At 44.8% G+C, this 19,600-nt stretch overlaps 1 protein-coding gene across 1 annotated transcript in view; it reads right to left on the bottom strand.

Moving 5' to 3' along the window:
* The window catches only part of DCAF12 (DDB1 and CUL4 associated factor 12), a 1,353,454-nt gene that overhangs the window by 227,900 nt on the left and 1,105,954 nt on the right, over window positions 1-19,600 (bottom strand). Inside the window, exon 7 of the mRNA XM_044078016.1 lies at window positions 10,971-11,133. Coding sequence (XP_043933951.1) covers window positions 10,971-11,133 — 163 coding nt within the window. The remainder of the gene's footprint in view (window positions 1-10,970; window positions 11,134-19,600) is intronic.

Here is a 19,600-nt window from a genome sequence, read left to right as displayed (position 1 = left end):
CTGTCACTCTCTGAGGTGGTAATGTTGCAGACATTTCTGTGGTGTTTAATACGGCGCCTATAAAGTTTATACATTGACAAGGCGACAAGGAGGACTTTGCAAAATTTATAGAAATACCCAGGCTGTTGCAAAGTTGAATAGTGTAATCCCTGGCCATTATGAGATCCTGTTTGGTGGTAGCGGAAATGAGCCAGTCATCTAAGTATGGAAACACCTAGAATCCTTTCTGTCACAGGTGAGCCGTGACCACTGCCAAACATTTGGTGAGCACCGGGGGGGGGGGGCTGTGGTGAGACCAAAGGGCAGGGCCCTGAATTGAAAATGACTGACTCCCAGCCGGAAGCGGAGAAACCTCCTGGAATGCCTGTGTATCTTTATATGGTAGTACGTGTCCTGGAGGTCTAACGAGCACATCCAGTTGTCTCTGCCCAAAAAGGGTAGAATGGACTGCAGTGTTACCATCCGAAATTTTGTCTTTAGTACAGAGTTGTTTAACCTGCTGAGGTCCAATATGGGTCTCCATTCTCCTGTCTTTTTGGTACCAAAAAGAATCTGGAGTAGATTCCGGATCCTAGCTGATCTGCTGGGACTGCCTGGATGACTCTTTTTTCTAACAGCTTTTTTATTTCTAGCTGAGTCTGACCCCTTTGTGCGGGTGGTACGTCTGGTAGGGGTTTTGGCGGTTGTACCGGAGGGAAAGTGAAAGGGATTTTGTAACCCTCGGATATGATCTTCTGTACCCATGTGTCTTGGGAGAGGGATTGCCAGGCTTCCGGGTACAGAGATAATCTTCCCCCGACTGCCTCCGAAGGCGGACAGTCAGGCAGCTTCTCAGAGATGCTGAAAGGGTTGGTCACGAAAAGATTCCCTAGAGCCCTGGTTCCGAGGACCCCCTCTGCCCCTGGGGCGGCATCTGTCATTATTTCCCCCTCTGCCTCTAGGGGGAAATTCACCACGTGCGGCAGGCGCGACTCCCTGAGGTTTGCGGAACCACATCTTTCCTCCCTTCTGTCCCTTAGGATAAGGTCTAGAAGGCGTGGAAAAACGGACTCCCACGGCAGAGAGAGTCTTACCATCTTGCTCACATCTGGTGAGGGTATTCTTCACCTGAGGTCCGAACAATTCCGAACCGTCAAAGGGGGTGTTGGTGAAGGATGCCTTGAAGGGATCGGCAAAGTTAGAGAGTCGCATCCAAGCGTGACGTCTCAATGCAACACCTGTGCCAGCGGCCCTACTCGCTCCATCGGCTGCATAAGAGATAAGCCGCATGGAGGAGTTAACAATGGAGTTCAGGGTAGCCAGCTGAGAGTTTATTTTGTCCTTAAACCCCACAGCAGAAGGATCCTGTACCGTTTCACCCAGCTCTTTGAGCAAGTCTCTCTGAAGGCGGGTGAAATGACAAATAGTTCAGCGATCGCATAGAAAAGGTCGCTGAAGCAAAGGTCCGCTTGCCGTACCTGTCCATGGTCCTGGACTCTTTGTTAGGAGGATGAACAGATACAGAAGGATCAGCCAATTCCTTCTTAGTGGCTGCTGCTACCACCATAGCATCAACTGAAACACCTTTGGTGAGAAAGGATTTGTCATCTGGTGCAGAAATGAATTTAGAAGGCCTCCTAGGGGTAGGTTCCATTGAATCAGGAGCTGCCCACGCCTTTCTAGCCACTACCTCCATTAGTGGGTCGAAAGGGGGAGACACCCAGGAGGTGGAAGGGCGAGATCCAAAGGCGTCAAGGTAAACCGACTCGTCCTCGGAATGTTTGAAAGTGGACCAATTTCCCCTCTGTCTTAGGATCTCCAGGATGTCTGAAAAGGAGACATTCTCAGAGGGGGATCTGGGGGAACCTTCCGACTCATCCAAGTCGGTGTCTGACGTGACAGACTCGGGGGAGTCTATGTGTTTCCTCTTGCACTTTCTTTTCCTAGGGGGTTCCCCTGAAACTTCAGGAGAGCCCTCGGAAGAGGAGGAGACACCCAAGGTGGGTACCCTACGCTTTGGATCTCTGCTGTCAGGTGTAGGAGGATGGCCAGAGACCGTAACAGGCACTACAAAGCGAGGAGCCGCAGAACTTAACCTTGGAGTGGACACTGGGTCCAGCACACTCCTCATCACCTCGAAGGCTCCCCCATCAGATACCAAAGGTAGCCCCGGCTCCGAAGAGACCAGAACCGCCCCCTGGAACCGACAGAGAAGGCTCCGAGAATTATGTCGGGGCCAAACTAACCAGAGCCGAAGCTCCGAGAGGGAGAGCGGGGTCGGACATGGGTCCGATGCCACTCGCCCCCTCGGAGCTGACAATGGAGTCCCGGCGCCCGGACCTCTCCACGGATGGAACCAATGAAGAGGTTGGAGCTGAAGGAGGAAGTATCGGCTCCGACGTGGGCAAGGTCACGGTTCCGACAAACTCCGGCTCCGAACTCGAGAGATGAGTCGCAGGAGGAATGGATAGCTGTATCGAAGGAGCCACAGTCTGGTGAGATGGGCTCTGGAGCATTTGGGCCAGCGCCTGAGATTTTATGAGTCTACTGACCACCCTCTCGATGTCGTGGTCGGAGAGCCTGGATGACCTCGATGAATGAGTCCTATGACTCCGCTCCGATAGGAGAGGGGACCTCGGAGCAGATCTGACAGACTCTAACGAAGGGGACCTAGAGCGCTTGACCGCTGGGGTCGGCTCCGATGATGGTTTTGGAGCGGAAACCACTTTGCTCACCTCGGAGCCAGACGGAACCGAGGTCGGAGCCGTCTCGATAACGCCAGCCCTCGGCTCAGAAGCTGGAGCCGAGGGTTTGGCGGTTTTTGACGACTTCCCCGAGCCAGACTTGGACGGGGAGTCATCAGGCTTTAACAAGCCCCTTAGGATGAGCTTGTTACGCCTTTCCTGCAGTACTCTTGAACTAAATCCGTGACAAACGGAACAAGAGTCCTGCAGGTGTAAAGGCCCCAAGCAATAGACACAAGAAGTGTGACCGTCTGTCAGAGGCATTTTCTGACAGCACGAGTCACACTTCTTGAATCCCGAAACCTTAGGGTCCTTTGACATCCTGACAAAAAATAAAAAGGAACACAGCCAGTCCACACACACACACTTATTTAAGTTAAAGGGAACTGACTAAAAACCCACACACACACTGAAACGGGTGGGGAAAAACTAAGGAAAAGCCCGTAGGCCCAAGATAAAAAACTAACTAAAGAAGGGGAAAATGGGCTACCGAAAGGGTAAGGCAGTTAGAAGGGACCTAAAGAAGGGTAACTAACTGGAAAAAAACTACTGAGACTGAATATATATATGAAAAAAGCACTTACTGACCGGAGCCGGTAAAAACAGACTACCTCGCAGCGAAGCGGCATACGAGATCTGGGGAGTTAGTGCATGGTATTGTGGGATATAGGGCTGCCTCGAGCCGGTAAAAATAGCTCTCGAGCTATAGTATATGCCGAGTCGGAGCAGAGGATTGGCTCCAAACCCATCCAGCAAGAATGAAGGCGAGAACGACAACTTAACATTGAGAGTTGGTGTGGCTTGCTAGTGGTGTCAGAAGTTGTATTCAACATTTATTCCTGAAGATTCAAGGATGTTCCAAGTACCAAAGAATGAAAATGCCTGAAGACCAGTTCTCCATTTTTTTTCCTAAACCTGTTTATGATAATGGCCAAATGTCCCTTCACAACCTGTTACATCTTCTTCCTATTTCAAGTTTCCCTGTAACACTGGACCTAAAAGATGCTCATCAATCACATCTCTACTCATCCAGACTTCAGGCATTTCTTACGGTTTTTGGTGTCTAGATCGCATTCAGCTTTCTGCCATACCCTTTGTCCTATCCACTGCACGAAGAGTGTTCACAAAGTTTCTAGCTGCAGTTATAGCTCATTGAAGGATACAGGGTATCCACATTTTTACATATTTAGATTACTTACTCATCTTTGCAGAGTCTTTTTTAAAAGTGTCAGGAATCTCTCCTTTGAGTGACAGATCTTTTACATAAGCTGGAACTAATCTAAAGGGGCGGCGAAAGCCAACACATTCCGGCTAGGCTTATAAATGCCTTCGGCAGATAGCCTAGTACTTACCTATGAACCTACCTATGAACCAGAAGGCAAGTAGAAAAAGTACCAATGATGATAAGTCAAGCTACCACAAGGTAGAGAAAAAGTAAAAGGAATTTGTACTACAGGAAGGAGTGGGTAGAAGAAAGTACAGTTGTGTACCTACCATAAATGTAGATGTTCAAGTGTATTCACTGTTGCAGTCATTACACTTGGGTTATCCTGCTGGCAGGCGACGCGTAGTCGGCCCGAGTTCCAAAGTCTTGGTCCGTAGTCTGTTGCCGTCGCCTCTTCCCTGACGTCAGTGCGCCAGGGGTATAAAAGTTGCAACCAACGCCATTTTCTTCAGTTTTTCTTGCCCCGGATATCAGGTGCCCCCAAATATGAAGGCTGTAAAGATAAACAATATGCCAAACAACCATGCATATATCATTAAAAAAAAATTTCTTCTTCTAAAAGCAAATGCACCACATAGGTTGTATAGAGTTGAGAAGTACAGAATAGTCCCAGCAAAGAGGGGGATGATGAGTGGATAACCAGGATTGCAACAGTGAATACACTCGGAACATCTACATTTATGGTAGGTACACAACTGTACTATGTTCATCGTGTTTCACTGTTGCAGTCATTACACTTGGGTAGAATCCCAAAGCTGAGGTAGGATGGCTGGGTCTAGATTGGATTTGGCAAGGCTAACAAGCCCTGAAGAACTGCAATGGCAAAGCCTGCTCTGGATTTGGAGTAGAGAGGTAGGTGGTAGTGCTTGGTAAAAGTGTGCACTGAGCTCTAGGTTGCAGCTTCTAATATGTCTTTGGTTGGTACCCCTCTGAGGAAAGCTGCTGAAGTGGCTGCTGCTTTGGTAGAATGAGGCCTAATGCCCTTAGGCACAAATTTGTCATGTCGAGCATAACAGAAGCGGATGCAGTGTCCTATCCATTTGGAGATTGTCTGCTTTGTAATAGGTTTTCCTTGTAATCCTGCAGCATATGCTACAAATAGTTGCTCAGTTTTTTCTGAAAGCTTTTGTTTTGTCCAAGTAAAACCATAGCTGCCTGTGTATATCCAAAGAGTGCAGAAGTCTTTCCCCTCTATTCTGGGGATTTGGGTAGAAAGTAGGCAAATGAATAGTTTGGTTTAAGGCCACGTTGGAGACCACTTTTGGCATGAATGTAGGGTTCGTCCTTAGAGAAACCCTGTCCTGGTGAAAAATGAGGAAAGGTTCCACAGCCATCAATGCCTGTAACTCTGAAACTCTTCTTGCTGAAATTATTGCTAGGAGCAGAGCAGTTTTCCATGACAAGAATTTTAGATCAGCTGTGCTGGCTGGCTCAAAAGGAGGCAGTGTTAGTTTTTCTAAAACAAAACTGAGGTCCCAAGTAGGTACTGATGCTCTCCTAGGGGGTCTTATATTCTGTGCCCCTCTGAGGTACTGTCGTAGTAGAGGATGTGAAAAAATAGGAGGATCTGTATTGTAATGAGCTGAAATGGCAGAGACATGGATTTTAATAGAAGAAAAAGATAGGTCTTTGTCCAACATCTCAGTCAGGTATTGTAAAATCTGAGGCATATCAGGGACCAGTGGGTCGAGCCCTTGTGCCTGGTTCCAAGCACAGAATCTCTTCCATTTTTCCGCATAAGATTTCCTAGTGCTGGGTCTCCTGGCTTCCAAAATTACATCAATCACAGCTTTAGAGAGAGGTGCAGTCGGAGTGGCTACATTATCTGCCATGCTGCCAGGTTTAAGGTTCTGAGTTGACTGTGCAGAATCTGATTGTTTTGCTGTGTCAGAAGATGAGGGATTTGAGGTAGAGGCCAAGGTGGGCCTTGGAACAAAATCTTTAGGATTGGGTACCAGTGCTGGCGTGGCCAGTCTGGTGCAATCAGGATCATTTTTGGCCTCTCTTGTCTGACTTTTAGAAGCACCTTGGTGAGAACAGGCATCGGAGGGAAGGCACAGACTGTCAGGTTTTTCCAGTTGAAAGATAGAGCATCCACTTTCCATGCTTGAGAGTGACAAGTCCTCGTGCAAAATTTCTGTAATTGGCAATTGTGAGGGGAGGCAAATAGATCTATGTCTGGGCGTCCCCATTCCCTTGTTATTATGTTGAACACTTGTGGATTTAGCTTCCATTCATGAGGAGCCATGAGATTTCTGCTTAGTTCGTCTGCCAGTGTATCTTTTGTTCCTAGCAGGAATTGTGCTTGCAGATGTACCTGGTAAGTCAGTGCGGTGTTCCACAAAGTCATGGCTTGTCTGCATAGGGGGTAGGAATGTGTGCCCCCTTGCTTGTTTATGTACCACATGACTGTGGTATTGTCTGTCTTTATTAATAATTGTCCTGGATGTATTAGGTCCTTGAAGGCTGTCACGGCATTCTGTACAGCTAGCATCTCTTTTTGATTGATGTGAAGATGCATTTGTTCCTTGGGCCACGTGCCCTGAATACATTTTCCTGCCATATGTGCTCCCCAGGCGTAATCCGATGCATCCGTTGTTATTGTCTGCCTGGCTGTAGGTAAGGTGAAAGGCTGTCCCTTGTTGTGGTGACAGGCCTGGGACCACCATCAAAACTCCTGTTGTGGGCAGGGAATCAAGGTTATGATTGTCTCTAGGCTGTGACAATGCTGAGTCCAAACACTTTTTAGATACCACTGTAGTTTCCTCATATGCAGTTTGGCATATGGAATTAGTAGAATGCAAGATGCCATGAAACCCAGGGCCTGCAGAATTTTTCTTGCAGGGAGCTGGGTCTTTGTTGCCATCATTTGAAAGTAATGAGTCAGTTGCCTTTGTTTGTCTAGCGTGAGATAAGCCATCTGGGTAGTTGTATTCAAGCTTGCACCCAGGAATATTATCTATTGAGAGTGCACTAGTTTTTATTTCTTTTCGTTTACTGTGTACCCTAGGCAAATTAGTAATCTTTTTACAAACTCCAGGTGCTTTAGAAGAATGTCCTTGCTCTCTGCTTGAATAAGGCAGTCGTCCAAGTAGGGATATATTTGAATTCCTTTTTGTCTGCAAAATGCAATTACTAGTGCCAGGCATTTTGTGAAGACCCTGGGCGCAGTAGATAAGCCAAAGGGCAGTGCAGAGAATTGATAATGCATTGAGCCTGCTATAAATCTGAGGTATCTTCTGCATGATTGTCTGATTGGGACGTGCAGGTATGCCTCCTTGAGATCCAAAGTAACTTCCCAAGCCTCTTTGCCCAGCATGGGCAGGAGTTGTTGTAGTGTTAACATTTTGAATTTTGGAACATCCAGGAAAGTATTTAGGATTGACAGGTCCAGTATAGGTCTCCATGCTTTGTCCTTTCTGGGTACTAGGAAAAGTCTTGAGTAAAATCCTTGGCCCTGTTCTTCTTGTGGAACATTTTGAATAGCTTCCATATCCATAAGAGCTGCAATCTGTTTTTGTGCCTCTGCCCATTGGTTTTGTGGCAGGTTTGGCATACCTTTTGGTTTTAGAAGCGTGTGGAAATGGAACCTGTACCCTTGAGAAACTATATTCAACACCCATTGGTCTTGGGTGATCATGTGCCAATTTTTTGAGAAAAGTGCTAGCTTTCCGCCTAGGGGTGCTGTCAACTGATAAGAGCTTGGTATTTGCAGAGGGAAGTCATTGTGACTGTTTTCTATAAGGTTGTGATTTGTCTTCTTCTCCTTTGGGGGCTGAAGCACCCCATTGTTTAGGTCTGTAGGAGCCTTGGGGCTGAGATCTGCCTCTTGGGCGTCTGTATCTGCCTCTTTGTGGCCTGTCTGACACTGGAAAGGACCAATTTTTTGAAGGCCAGTTCCTGCTAAATCTAGGTGGTTGAACCTGTAAGAAATCTTTCACAGTTTGCATTGACTTTGCTTTATCCTCCATTTTCTTTAAAACCTCTTCTGCCTTAACACAAAACAAAGTATCATGCTGTAGTGGAGCATCCAATAATTTCATTTTAACACGGTCAGGTAAACTTTGTTCTTTCAACCAAGCATGTCTTCGAATAACTGAGCCTGTAACTGCTGCTCTACAAGAAGCCTCTAATGAATCAAAACCATATTGCAGAGTATGCTTTCCCACTTGTTCAACTGCATGCAATAAATCCTGCATTTCTGTACAGTCAGGACCTTCTATATTTTTAACCATTTTCTGCTTTAACAATGACATGAGATACTGCTGATATTTAAGCATGTGAAACTGACAGTTTAAAGCTCTTACAGCTAAAGTGTAAACTTTTTTCCCCCATCTGTCCAGAGCTCTGGATAGGGGACAGGATTTTTGGCAGTGGAAGCTTTAACCCCTTTTGGACCCCGAGAAATAGTTTCTGGGTCCGCAGCGGGGTTTTTGTAAAGAAATTTATGAGAGTCAGGGACCATGTAGTACCTGTCTGGCTTTACTGGTGCAGGGGGTAAAGAATATGGGGACAGACTGGATTCTGAAAAAACATCATCAACAATATCAAGCACAGGGGGGATAGCCAAGGGCCTGTGCTGAGGCAATAGAAGGAAATCTCTGAGCTTTTTCTTGGATTCTGAGTAATCCTGACTCTCCCAATGGAAATGCTGCCCCATGGTGTGCAGGGTTTCCCCAAAAGAGTAATCCTCAGACAGTGAGGCTGAAGGAATGGACTCTTCAGCATCAGAGTCCTTATAGGGAGGGAAAGAATAGCCCTGGTCAGAAGAAGATTCAGAAGAAATGGAAACCTGATCAGAGGAATCATAATCAGTGCCTTGCCTAGGCCTTTTGTCAGGAGGGGGATGGGAGCCCCTGATTAAAGTAATAAGGTCTTCGGCCATTTTAAGCATCTGTTTCTTAGGCATGGATGACTGTTCTGGAGAATGCTGCACTTGTTTCTTTGTCTTTAATGGTGTTTTTGACTTTGCCTTTGCTGCTGAAGTAGCTTTAATTGTAAGCTGTGAAGGTCTGAGAACACCCTCAGAAGCCGGTGCCTGCTCAGCGGCTCGGACCCATCTGAGGGTATATTTTCCATAGCCCCAATACCTTGAGTTTCCACAGGCCTCGGTGTCTCCACGTGGCTGTCGGTTGCAGCCTGTGGCTCTGAGGTAGCGGGTGTCAGGGGCTGCGAAAGCGCCTCACTGAAAACCGGCGAACCGGCGACTGGCCTGGAAGAGACTTCATCGTTGGTTTTAGACCTCGGATGCCTTTTTCTTTGTCTTTGCGTTTTTTTATACATTGCGGTCGTCGGTTGTTCCGACGGCATTATGTAATTAAATCTTCGTCCAAAATAATGTAAAGCAAGATCAAACCGACGTTTAATAGTGCGTTTATTAAATCTAGCACAAAACCAACAACTAGTGACGTCGTGGTCAGGGCCTAGGCAAGGAATACAGTAAGAGTGAAAGTCCTTATGAGGTATTTGCTTCCCACAAGAAATACAATTATTAACTTTTACTGACATTGGTCTGGGGCAAGAAAAGGTTTCCCCACCTGGGTACTTCGCTTTATTGAAGACTTCGGTTCTGAAATTCAATTTTGAAAATCTCAGGAGTCGGCCGACTGGCACTTGCGAACTGCTTATGCTTCAGGCACTGCGTGGCAAGAAAGACTGGTGAAAATGGCGTCGGTTGCAACTTTTATACCCCTGGTGCACTGACGTCAGGGAAAAGGTGACAGCAACCGACGCCGGACCAAGACTTTGGAACTCGGGCCGACTACGGGTTGCCTGTCAGCAGGATAAACCCAAGTGTAATGACTGCAACAGTGAAACACAATGAACATCTAACAAACTACAGAAAGCAGAAAAAAAATATATATATATATATATATATATATATATATATATATATATAAAAATATAAGAAGGATGAAACTTACAAGAAAAAAACTGCTTCACTCGAGAGCTTAAAGGTGATGCATCTGACACTTTGAAGCAGTAAATGCAATCTGAGGTATTTTTGTGAGGAGCATTGTGGGTAGAGCTCAGCTCGAGAGTTTTTTGGTGTGCGTGAGCTGGAAAAACGTCAGACTTGGCTCTGAGGGTTTGGAACTGAACCCACTGTCAAAGACTATGTGATGATTGACATCAGATTAATTAATTTGTGACTATGCGATCAACCTTCTTTAAGCACTTTTTGGAGCACAAATTTAAAGTATTTAGTCTTTTTTCCATATAATTTTTCCCTGGCAAAACAGAATACATTTCCTGCAATACAATTAGCATACATAATGCTGAAATCATACCTGAAATGCTCTATCTCCCTTAACTTTATTCCATTCCTCTTTCTCATACTTGGAAGTCATATACATGTCATTAAATTATTACTTTGTAAATTGCCTTTCCAGTTTCTCTTCCTTAACATTTCTGAATGCCTTTTATTGATTCATATAGTTATCATGCAATATTTTATATGCCTTGCCAAATTCTCTTTTTTTTAACAGCAGTATCTTACCTAAAAATCCTAACCAGAAAATGCATCAACCATGATGCTTCACAGCAGAGCAAAGTTTCCAGTGATCAGTGTACTGGGTAACATGTTGGAAAAAAAAGTCTATAACAAGGTGTAGAAAAAGAAATACAACAGTAAGAATCAAAAGGTCAAGTCATAAAATAAAAAAAAAATGTATATGAAGAAATATAAAGAAAAAAAACATGTTTGTGTCTGCAGAGAAACAGCAACAAAATAAAAACAAGATGGCAAACAAGTAGACTCTGGTGAAAAAGAAATTCAGCAAAGACTTAAGGTTTTGTACACGGAGATAAGCAGAACTGAACTGCAGAGAAGCAGTAACAACATTTTACATTCCACTCTCTTCTCAAAAATGTTCCCAAAAAGGTATTCTGTTCATAATACCAAAAGGTAATTAAAGAAAAAGACAATCACAGGTAAGTTTATTAACTGCATTCCAATATAATTATTAAACCACAAAGTATAAACATGAGTAAATCAAAGCTTGTTAAAAATAAGAACTCACCACTGCCTTGTTCCCTGGAGCACACAGACTTCACATTACTTTGTGGCTGCCTTGGATCTAAAAAGGTGACATGTGACTGAGAGCCCACAGCATAAGCAGACCACTCCTGACCGTAAGACAAACAAACATTCTCTCTGCAGTATGGCAGCTTGGTTGAAAGAACCTTTGAAGAGAACAACAAATAAACATTGCAAATATAATTAAAAAATCTACCCAACTTATAATCAATAATAACTCATACTATACTCCAGCAGTCCTATTAAAATTTGGGTACAACAAAAATCTAGCATGTCCTTTCTGTTCCCTTCAGCATGCAGATTTACTCCACATCTTCTGGAGTCGTAAAAACATATATAAATTATGGTGCTCCCTTAGAGCTCAACTGGAAAAAATGGGCTAGGAGAAGACCACCTTCTCCTGGCAAACCACAATAATGAATAGAATTCCTAAACCTTTAACAGGAGTCCAGAGACACATCCTAATAACTGTGTGCTCTTCTCAAATACTTTATAGCTAAGAACTGGGTAAACCCCCTCAGGAATCTCTTGGGAGAATTTTAAAACAATGGCAATTAAGTATATACCTGCACATAAACTTTGTTCTAGCAGTAAAAAGAAAAAAAAAAACTATTTCCAGAACTACTGGTGCAGTCTCTTTGACTTAATTCAAACAAAGTAATCATCATACAACACTCATTACTATAAACATAATATGTGAAGACCTTTGTGTGTGAATTTTCTAGTCTTATAACAAATAAGTACTGACGATACTCAACTGTTAATCACATTAGTGAGATGTCCCTTTACACACTTGTCAAGGCATCCAAGTTGTAAATAGTGTAAATAGGATTATTCTAATAATATACCCACTTTCCTCTCTCATTTTACTTATAAATCAGACATACATGTTCTCCACTAACCATTATTCTTCCCCTGGTTAATTAAGGATAATTACATCTCATCTTATATCACATTAGTAATTTTGAGGAGGTCTCTTTATTACTATCTATCCCTACAGCTTATGTTTTGGTATAGCAACCCGGGGTGTTTAGGATAGTAATTAATCTTTCTTCTCCTTTTATTTTTATTTTATTTTCCTAGTTACTGCCTTGCTATGGTAGAATATGTATGCTTATTCACATTCTTACAATCTCTTTGTGTAGCAAACACTGATTTCTGTATGTAATATATTATGTTTTTTTGTGCGTTTTTCCTTTGTATAAATCTTGCAAAAAAAAAATAATCATATTTGAAAAAGATATGTATAATAAAAAAATCATGCTACATCAACAGTGAGTTGAGAAAGTACAGTTGTGTACACTTACCATAAATGTAGATGTTCGAGTGTATTCACTGTTGCAGCCATCACCTGTGGGTTATCCCTGCTGTGGTAGCCCTCTGCCGGCCCGAATACCAGAGTCAACATTTTTGTGCACCAGCTGCTGTCACTTGTAGTCTCATGTCACATTGTTAGTACTATAAAGCAAGGCAGCCAACGTCATTACATCAGTTTTTCTTGCCCTAACCCGTCAAAAGCACAAGGGAAAAGAGAGTAGTGGTCCTGATGGCTAAGAGCCACCTTGGGCAGTTTGTGTCCTCCTAGGGGAATATGTGAAATGGGGGATGGAGGGAGGGAAACCAAGACTGCAACAGTGAATACACTCGAACATCTACATTTATAAGTGTACACAACTGTACGATATTCTTCGTGTTTCACTGTTGCAGTCATCACGTGTGGGAGGATTCCCAAAGCTGAGGTAAAGGGTGGAAGGATAGGTAGAGTTCTAGGTATGGGTCAGGAGGCCCTGCAGGATTGTACAGGCAAATCCTACCCTAGACTTAGAAAGGAGAGGTAGGTGGTAATGCTTTGTAAAGGTATGGACTGAGGTCCAGGTGGCCGCTTCCAATATGTCCCTGGTAGGTACTACCCTGAGGAAAGCAGTGGAAGTGGAGGTTGCCCTACTGGAGTGTGTATGGATCGATTTAGGGATGGGTTTCCCATGTAGTCTGTAGCAAAAATGGATACAGTGTGAAATCCATTTGGAAATGGTTTGTTTGGAGATGGGCTTCCCCTCTGCCCCTGGGGCGAAGCTTACCAGAAGCTGGTCAGTTTTTCTAAATGGCTAATGCGGTCCAGATAGTACCAGAGTTGTCTGTGCATGCCTAGTGAGTGTAGAATTCTTTCCTCCTTATTTTGAGGGTTGGGAAAGAAGGTGGGAAGGTGTATGGCCTGGTTAAGGGTCACATCAGATACCACATTGGGCATAAAGGAAGGATTAGTCCTCAGGGAGATTGTCAGCATGGAAAATTATGAAGGGCTCGACAGCCATGAGAGCTTGAAGTTCTGAGACCCTTCTGGCTGAGGTGATAGCTAGTAGGAAGGCAGTCTTCCAGGAGAGGTATTTCAATTCTGCTGAAGCGGCAGCTTTGAAAGGAGGTAAGGTTAGTTTCTCTAACACATAATTCAGGTCCCAGGGTGGAGTAGGAGGTCTTCTGGGAGAGGCCTGATATTCGAAGCCCCTCTGAGGAATTGCTTAATCTAAGGATGAGAGAAGAGGAGTGGGTCTGAATCATAATGGGCAGAGATGGCTGAGGCATGGATTTTAATAGAGGAGAAGGAGAGGCCACTATTGAGTAACCCTGCTAAGAAATAAAGGATGAGAGAGATGGAAGGTTGGGAGGAAATGTCCCTTTAGATTGTTTCCAGGAATAGAATCTTTTCCATTTTCCTGCATAAGATTTTCTTGTGCTGGGCCTTCTGGCCTCTGTGATGATGTCCAGGACCTGTCTGCTTAACAGTGACTTCTTGTTAGTTTTTAGTGTATGAGCCATATTGAAAGTTTGAGAGTCTGTAGGTCTGGGTGCAGTACCTTCCCTCTCTCCTGGGTCAAGAGGTCTGTCCTTAGGCGAAGCAGTTTTGGGGGCTGTGAGGTCAGACTGCGTAGTAAGGGATACCAATGCTGTCTGGGCCAATCCGGAGCAATGAGGATGGCCTTTGGTTTCTCCTCTCTTATTTTGACCAGAACCTTGGGAATAAGAGGCAGAGGAGGTTATGCATACACAAAGAGGGAGCTCCAGGGGAAGGTCAAGGCATCTACCTTCCATGTTAGGAGGTGGTACTCCCTGGTACAAAAGTTGTGCAGCTGGTGGTTGAGGTGCAAGGCAAAGAAGTCCACCTCTGGGTGATTTGCAGAAAGATTTCTCTGTGGAAGTGCAACTCGTGGGGGTCCAGTAAGCTTCTGCTTAGGTGGTGTGCCAGAGTGTTGTTGATCCCTGGTAAGTATTGGGCGATTAGGTGTAGCCCCACAGAGGTGGCTGTGAGCCACACACTCATGGCTAACCTGCACAGGGGGTAAGATTGGGTACCCCCCCTGCATGTTGATGCATCACATTACTGTGGTGTTGTCTGCTTTTATAAGTTGGACCCCTGGTCTCAGATGGGGTTGGAAGGAAGTCAGAGCATTTTGCACTGCCATCATTTCTTTCTGGCTGATGTGCAAGTGAAGTTGATGGGCATTCCAAAGGCCTAGGGTACACCTGCCTGCTAGGTGAGCACCCAAAGCTATGTCTGAGGCGTTGGTGGTGATGGTCAGGCCAGAAGGGCGGAGGATGAAAGGAAGACCCTTGTTCATGGCACAGGCCTCTGCCCACCAGATAAATTCATCCCACCACATCACACTCCTCAAATAGTCCCACTAAACTACACCACCAAAATCCACACATAGAAACACAAAAACATTCACAGATGCTCTCAATCTGCTCAAGCAACAGAGACCTCCAAAGCAGAAACGTAAGCAACTTCCACCTCCCCAACACAACCCAAATGACACATAGCCCACAGACTCAGTGTGCCAATAAACTACAGCCCATAAGGCAAACCAGCGCACCCAACACACTACTCATAGGTGACTCTATAGTCAGGCACACTGATGGCCCACACACCAGGCTAAACAAGGAGAAGGTTACTGTCAGCTGCATGTCGGGTGCCAGGATCCACCACATAACCCACACACTCAGGTCACTCCACAACAAGTACAAATATGATTCTGTCATTGTCGATGTTGGTGTGAACGACCTGAGATGTACCTCCCTAGATTACATGAAAAAAGACATGGAAGAGCTCTCTGATCTTGTAGCCCAGGCAGGTATGTCCCTAGCCCGGAGTAGCATCCTGCCATCGCCCAGAATGATACCGCAGTACAAGGGCAGAATGATTGACTTCAACAATTGGCTAAGCTTCTGGTGTTATTCTAAGGGGATCCAATATCTGTCTGCCTGGGATGACATGGTCAACAGACCATGATGCTTTGCCAGAGATGGTCTGCACCTGTCGCCCCTGGGATTCAGGATAATGGCTAAGGCTCTTGCCATCCCTATAGTGCCTTTTTTAGGCAAGGTTCAAAAGACAAATTCACCACTGTAACAGGAAAGTACAGTTGTGTACACTTACCATAAATGTCGATGTTCGAGTGTATTCACTGTTGCAGTCATTACATTTGGGTAATCTGCTGGCAGGTTGCCCTCAGTCGGCCTGAATAACAAAGTCTTGGGCCCTGCATCGGTTGCTGTCTCCTCTTCCATGACGTCAGGTCGTCAGGGGTATAGAACATGCAGCCAATGCCATTTTAATCAGTTTTTCTTGCCCCAGATGTCAGGTGCCCCCCAAATGGGGAGCAAAAATATATAAAACTATAAATATATAAATGCACTTTAGAACACACAAAATTTGGTTTACCTTTATATTGTCGATCCCGATATGGGCGACACGACTTCCATGAATGCCGAAATGCGAAAGTCTCCAACATCGACTTCCGAATATGCGAACGGCAAAACCTCGACCCTTTTTGACCAATGGTAGCTTTGGTGTGGAGGTGCTGCGTGGCCGGAAATGTCAAATGTTTTTCGATGTTTAAAATTTTTCGCGGTTTTGGTTCTCGCAAACCGCGTCAATAAAGTGGCCGTTCGACAAAGTGTGATAGACGATTTAAAGGTAAACCATAAAATTTACCTTCAACTAAAAGCAAATACACCACAAAGGCTTTTGAGCATAGTGAAGGATAGAAAAGATACAGAAAGGGGGCTGGCGGGTGGGTAACCCGGACTGCAACAGTGAATACACTCGAACATCTACATTTATGGTAAGTGTACACAACTGTACTATGTTCTTCGTGTTTCACTGTTGCAGTCATTACATTTGGGTAGAATCCCAAAGCTATGGATGGGAGGATGGAACTAAACAGCATTAAGAGCAGCTATAAGGCCCTGCAGAACTGCAGTGGCAAAGCTTGCCCTGGATTTAGAAAAGAGAGGTAAATGGTAATGCTTTCTGAACATATGAACTGAGCTCCAAGTAGCAGCTTCTAGAATGTCTCTGGTATGGACCCCTCAGAGAAAAGCTGCTGAAGTAGAGGCAGCCCTGGTGGAATGGGATCTGATCCCCTTGGGCACAGGTTTACCATGGTGCAGGTAGCAGAAACAAATGCAATGGCTTATCCATTTAGAAATAGTCTGCTTTGATATAGCTTTCCCTCGGATCCTGCAGCAAATACCACCAGTAGTTGCTCAGACTTTCTTAGAGATTTTGTCCTGTTTAAGTAGAATTTTAGTTGTCTGTGTGCATCCAATGAATGCAGAATCTGCTCCCCCTTGTTCTGCGGATTTGGGAAAAAAGTTGGCAGGTGTATGGTCTGGTTAAGAGCCACACTGCATACCACCTTAGGCATAAAAGAAGGATTGGTCCCAAGGGCCACCCTGTCCAGGTAAAATATAATGAAAGGCTCCACTGCCATGAGAGCCTGTAGTTCTGAAACCCTTCTAGCTGAAGTGACTGCCAAAAGAAAGGCCGTCTTCCAAAAATGAAATTTTATATCTGCAGTAGCTGCTGGTTCAAAAGGAGGTAGGGTGAGTTTTTCCAGCACAAAATTGAGGTCCCATGCAGGAGTTGGCGCTCTCCTGGGAGGCCTTAAATATTTGGCCCCTCTGAGGTACTGTTTTAGCAGGAGTTGAGAAAAGAGGGGAGGCTCTGTTGTTGTAATGAGCCGAGATGGCAGAGGCATGGATTTTTACTGAAGAAAAAAATAGGCCCTTGTGAAGCATCTCAGTTAAGTATTGCAAAATCTGAGGAATATTGGGCTTTGCTGTGTCTATTCCTTGTGCTTGGTTGAAGCACAGAATCTCTTCCATTTATCAGCATAAGATTTTCTGGTATTAGGCCTTCTGGCCTCCAAAATGACATCCATCACAGGTTTACTGAGAGATATGGTTGGTGAAATTAGTTGATTAGCCATGCTGCAAGATTCAGAGTTTGGAGCTGAGTGTGCAGAATTTGATAGTTCTGCTGAGACAATAGGTGAGGTGTTTGAGGCAAGTACCACGGAGGAAGGTATGACACACTCCTTAGAAGCAGGTACCAGTGTTGGCGAGGCCAGTCCAGAGCAATTAGAATCATTTTTGTTTTTTCCTGTCCGACTTTTAGTAAGACCTTGGAGAGTAGAGGCAGAGGGGGAAAGGCATAGACTATGTTTTTCCAGCTGAAGGATAGAGCATCCACTTTCCATGCTTTTTTGTGATGAGTTCTTGTGCAGAATTTGTCTGAGAGTTTTGGGGAGAGGCAAATAGATCTATGTCTGGGCTCCCCCATTTTTGTGTTAACATGCTGAAGATTTGTGGATGCAGTTTCCATTCGTGCGGGTCCATAAGATTTCTGCTTAGGTCATCTGCCAGAGTATTTTGCTTTCCTGGCAGGAATTGAGCTTGAAGATGTATTTGGTAAGTCAAGGCTGTGTTCCCCAAGGCCATGGCTAGTCTGCAAAGGGGGTAGGAGTGGGTACCCCCCTGCTTATGTACCACATAACTGTGGTGTTGTCCATCTTTATCAGTAGTTGTCCTGGATGAAGGAAGTCCTTGAAGGCTGTCAGAGCATTCTGTACAGCTAGCATTTCTTTCTGGTTGATATGTAGATGCATTTGGTTTGGGCTCCATTTGCCCTGAATGCATCTCCCTGCCAGATGGGCCCCCCCAAGCATAGTCTGATGCGTCTGTAGTTAGGGTATGGGTGGCAGGGGCTAGAATAAATGACAGTCCCTTGTTTTGGTGATATGCCCCTGCCCATCAAAGAAACTCCTGTTGCAGGCAGTGAATGAGAGGAATCATCGTTTCCAGGCTGTGACAATGTTGACTCCATAAGCTTTTTAGGTACCATTGAAGTTTCCTCATATGCAGTCTCACATATGGAATTAGTAGAATGTAGGATACCATGAACCCCAAAGCCTGCAGAATTTGTCTTGCAGATTGCTGGGTTTTTGTTGCCATTTGTTTGAAGTATGTTGTCAACTGAATTTGTTTGTCTGGCATGAGGTAAGCCATCTGGGCAGTTGTATTCAAGCTTGCACCCAGGAATGTAATTATTTGAGAGGGTACCAGTTGTGATTTCTTTTAGTTTAATGTGTACCCTAGGCATGCTAGAAGCCTTTTTACAAACGCCAGATGTTGAAGAAGAGTGTCCGTGTCCTCTGCCTGAATGAGACAATCATCCAGATATGGATAAATTTGAATATTTCTTTGTCTGCAAAATACAATTACTGGTGCCAGGCACTTTGTAAAGACCCTGGGCGCAGTAGATAAGCCAAAGGGCAGTGCAGAGAATTGGTAATGCAAAAAGCCTGCTTTGAAGCGAAGGTATCTTCTGCAAGATTCCCTTATTGGGATATGCAGGTATGCCTCAAGTCTAGAGTTACCAACCAGGCATTCCTGCCTAGCATAGACAGAAGCTGTTGTAAAGTCAGCATTTTGAATTTTGGAATGTCCAGGAACGTATTTAGAATTGATAAGTCCAGAACTGGACGCCATGTTTTGTCTTTTCTGGGTACCAGGAAAAGTCTTGAATAAAATCCTTGTCCTTCTTCCTTTTCTGGCACTGGTTGAATAGCCCCCATATCCATGAGGGACATGACTTGTTTCTGGGCCTCTGCCCACTGGTTTGGTGGCAGATCTGGCCATCCGTGTGGAATTGGCAACATGTGGAAATGAAATCTGTACCCCTGGGATACTATGTTTAATACCCATTTGTCCTGGGTAATTAAATGCCAATTTTGAGCATGAAGTGCTAGTTTTCCCCCCCAAGGGGGCTGCCAAAAGATAAGTGCTTGGAGATGGCACAGGAAAGTCATTGAGACTGTTTACTGTAGGGTTAGGATTTGTTACCTCCTGATTTGGAGGTGGAAGAACCCCACTGCTTTCACCAGTAAGATCCTTGTGATTAAAATCTGGAGCCTTTGGAGCATCTAGGTTTGCCCTGAGCGGCTCTGTTGGACACAGGAAAGGACCAACTCTTAGTAGGCCAGTGTCTTCTGAACCTGGGTGGCTGCACTTGCAAGAAATCTTTTACAGCTTGCATAGATTTAACTTTGTCACCATTTTCTTTAAAACCTCTTCTGCCTTATTACCAAACAGACTGTCCTGCTGTAAAGGGGCATCCAACAATTTAGCTTTAACATGATCAGGCAGATTTTGCTCCTTGAGCCAGGCATGCCTTCTTATCACAGATCCAGTTACGGCAGCCTGCAAGAGGCCTCCAAGGAATCAAAACCACATTGCAAAGTATGCTTTCCAACCTGTTCTGCTGAATGCAAT

This window comes from Protopterus annectens, chromosome 1.part1 (assembly GCF_019279795.1).
Source record: "Protopterus annectens isolate FY-2018-M chromosome 1.part1, PAN1.0, whole genome shotgun sequence".
Taxonomy (NCBI): domain Eukaryota; kingdom Metazoa; phylum Chordata; order Ceratodontiformes; family Protopteridae; genus Protopterus; species Protopterus annectens.
The sequence above is the reverse complement of the archived record's forward strand: the minus strand, read 5'-3'. Positions and strand labels throughout refer to the sequence as shown.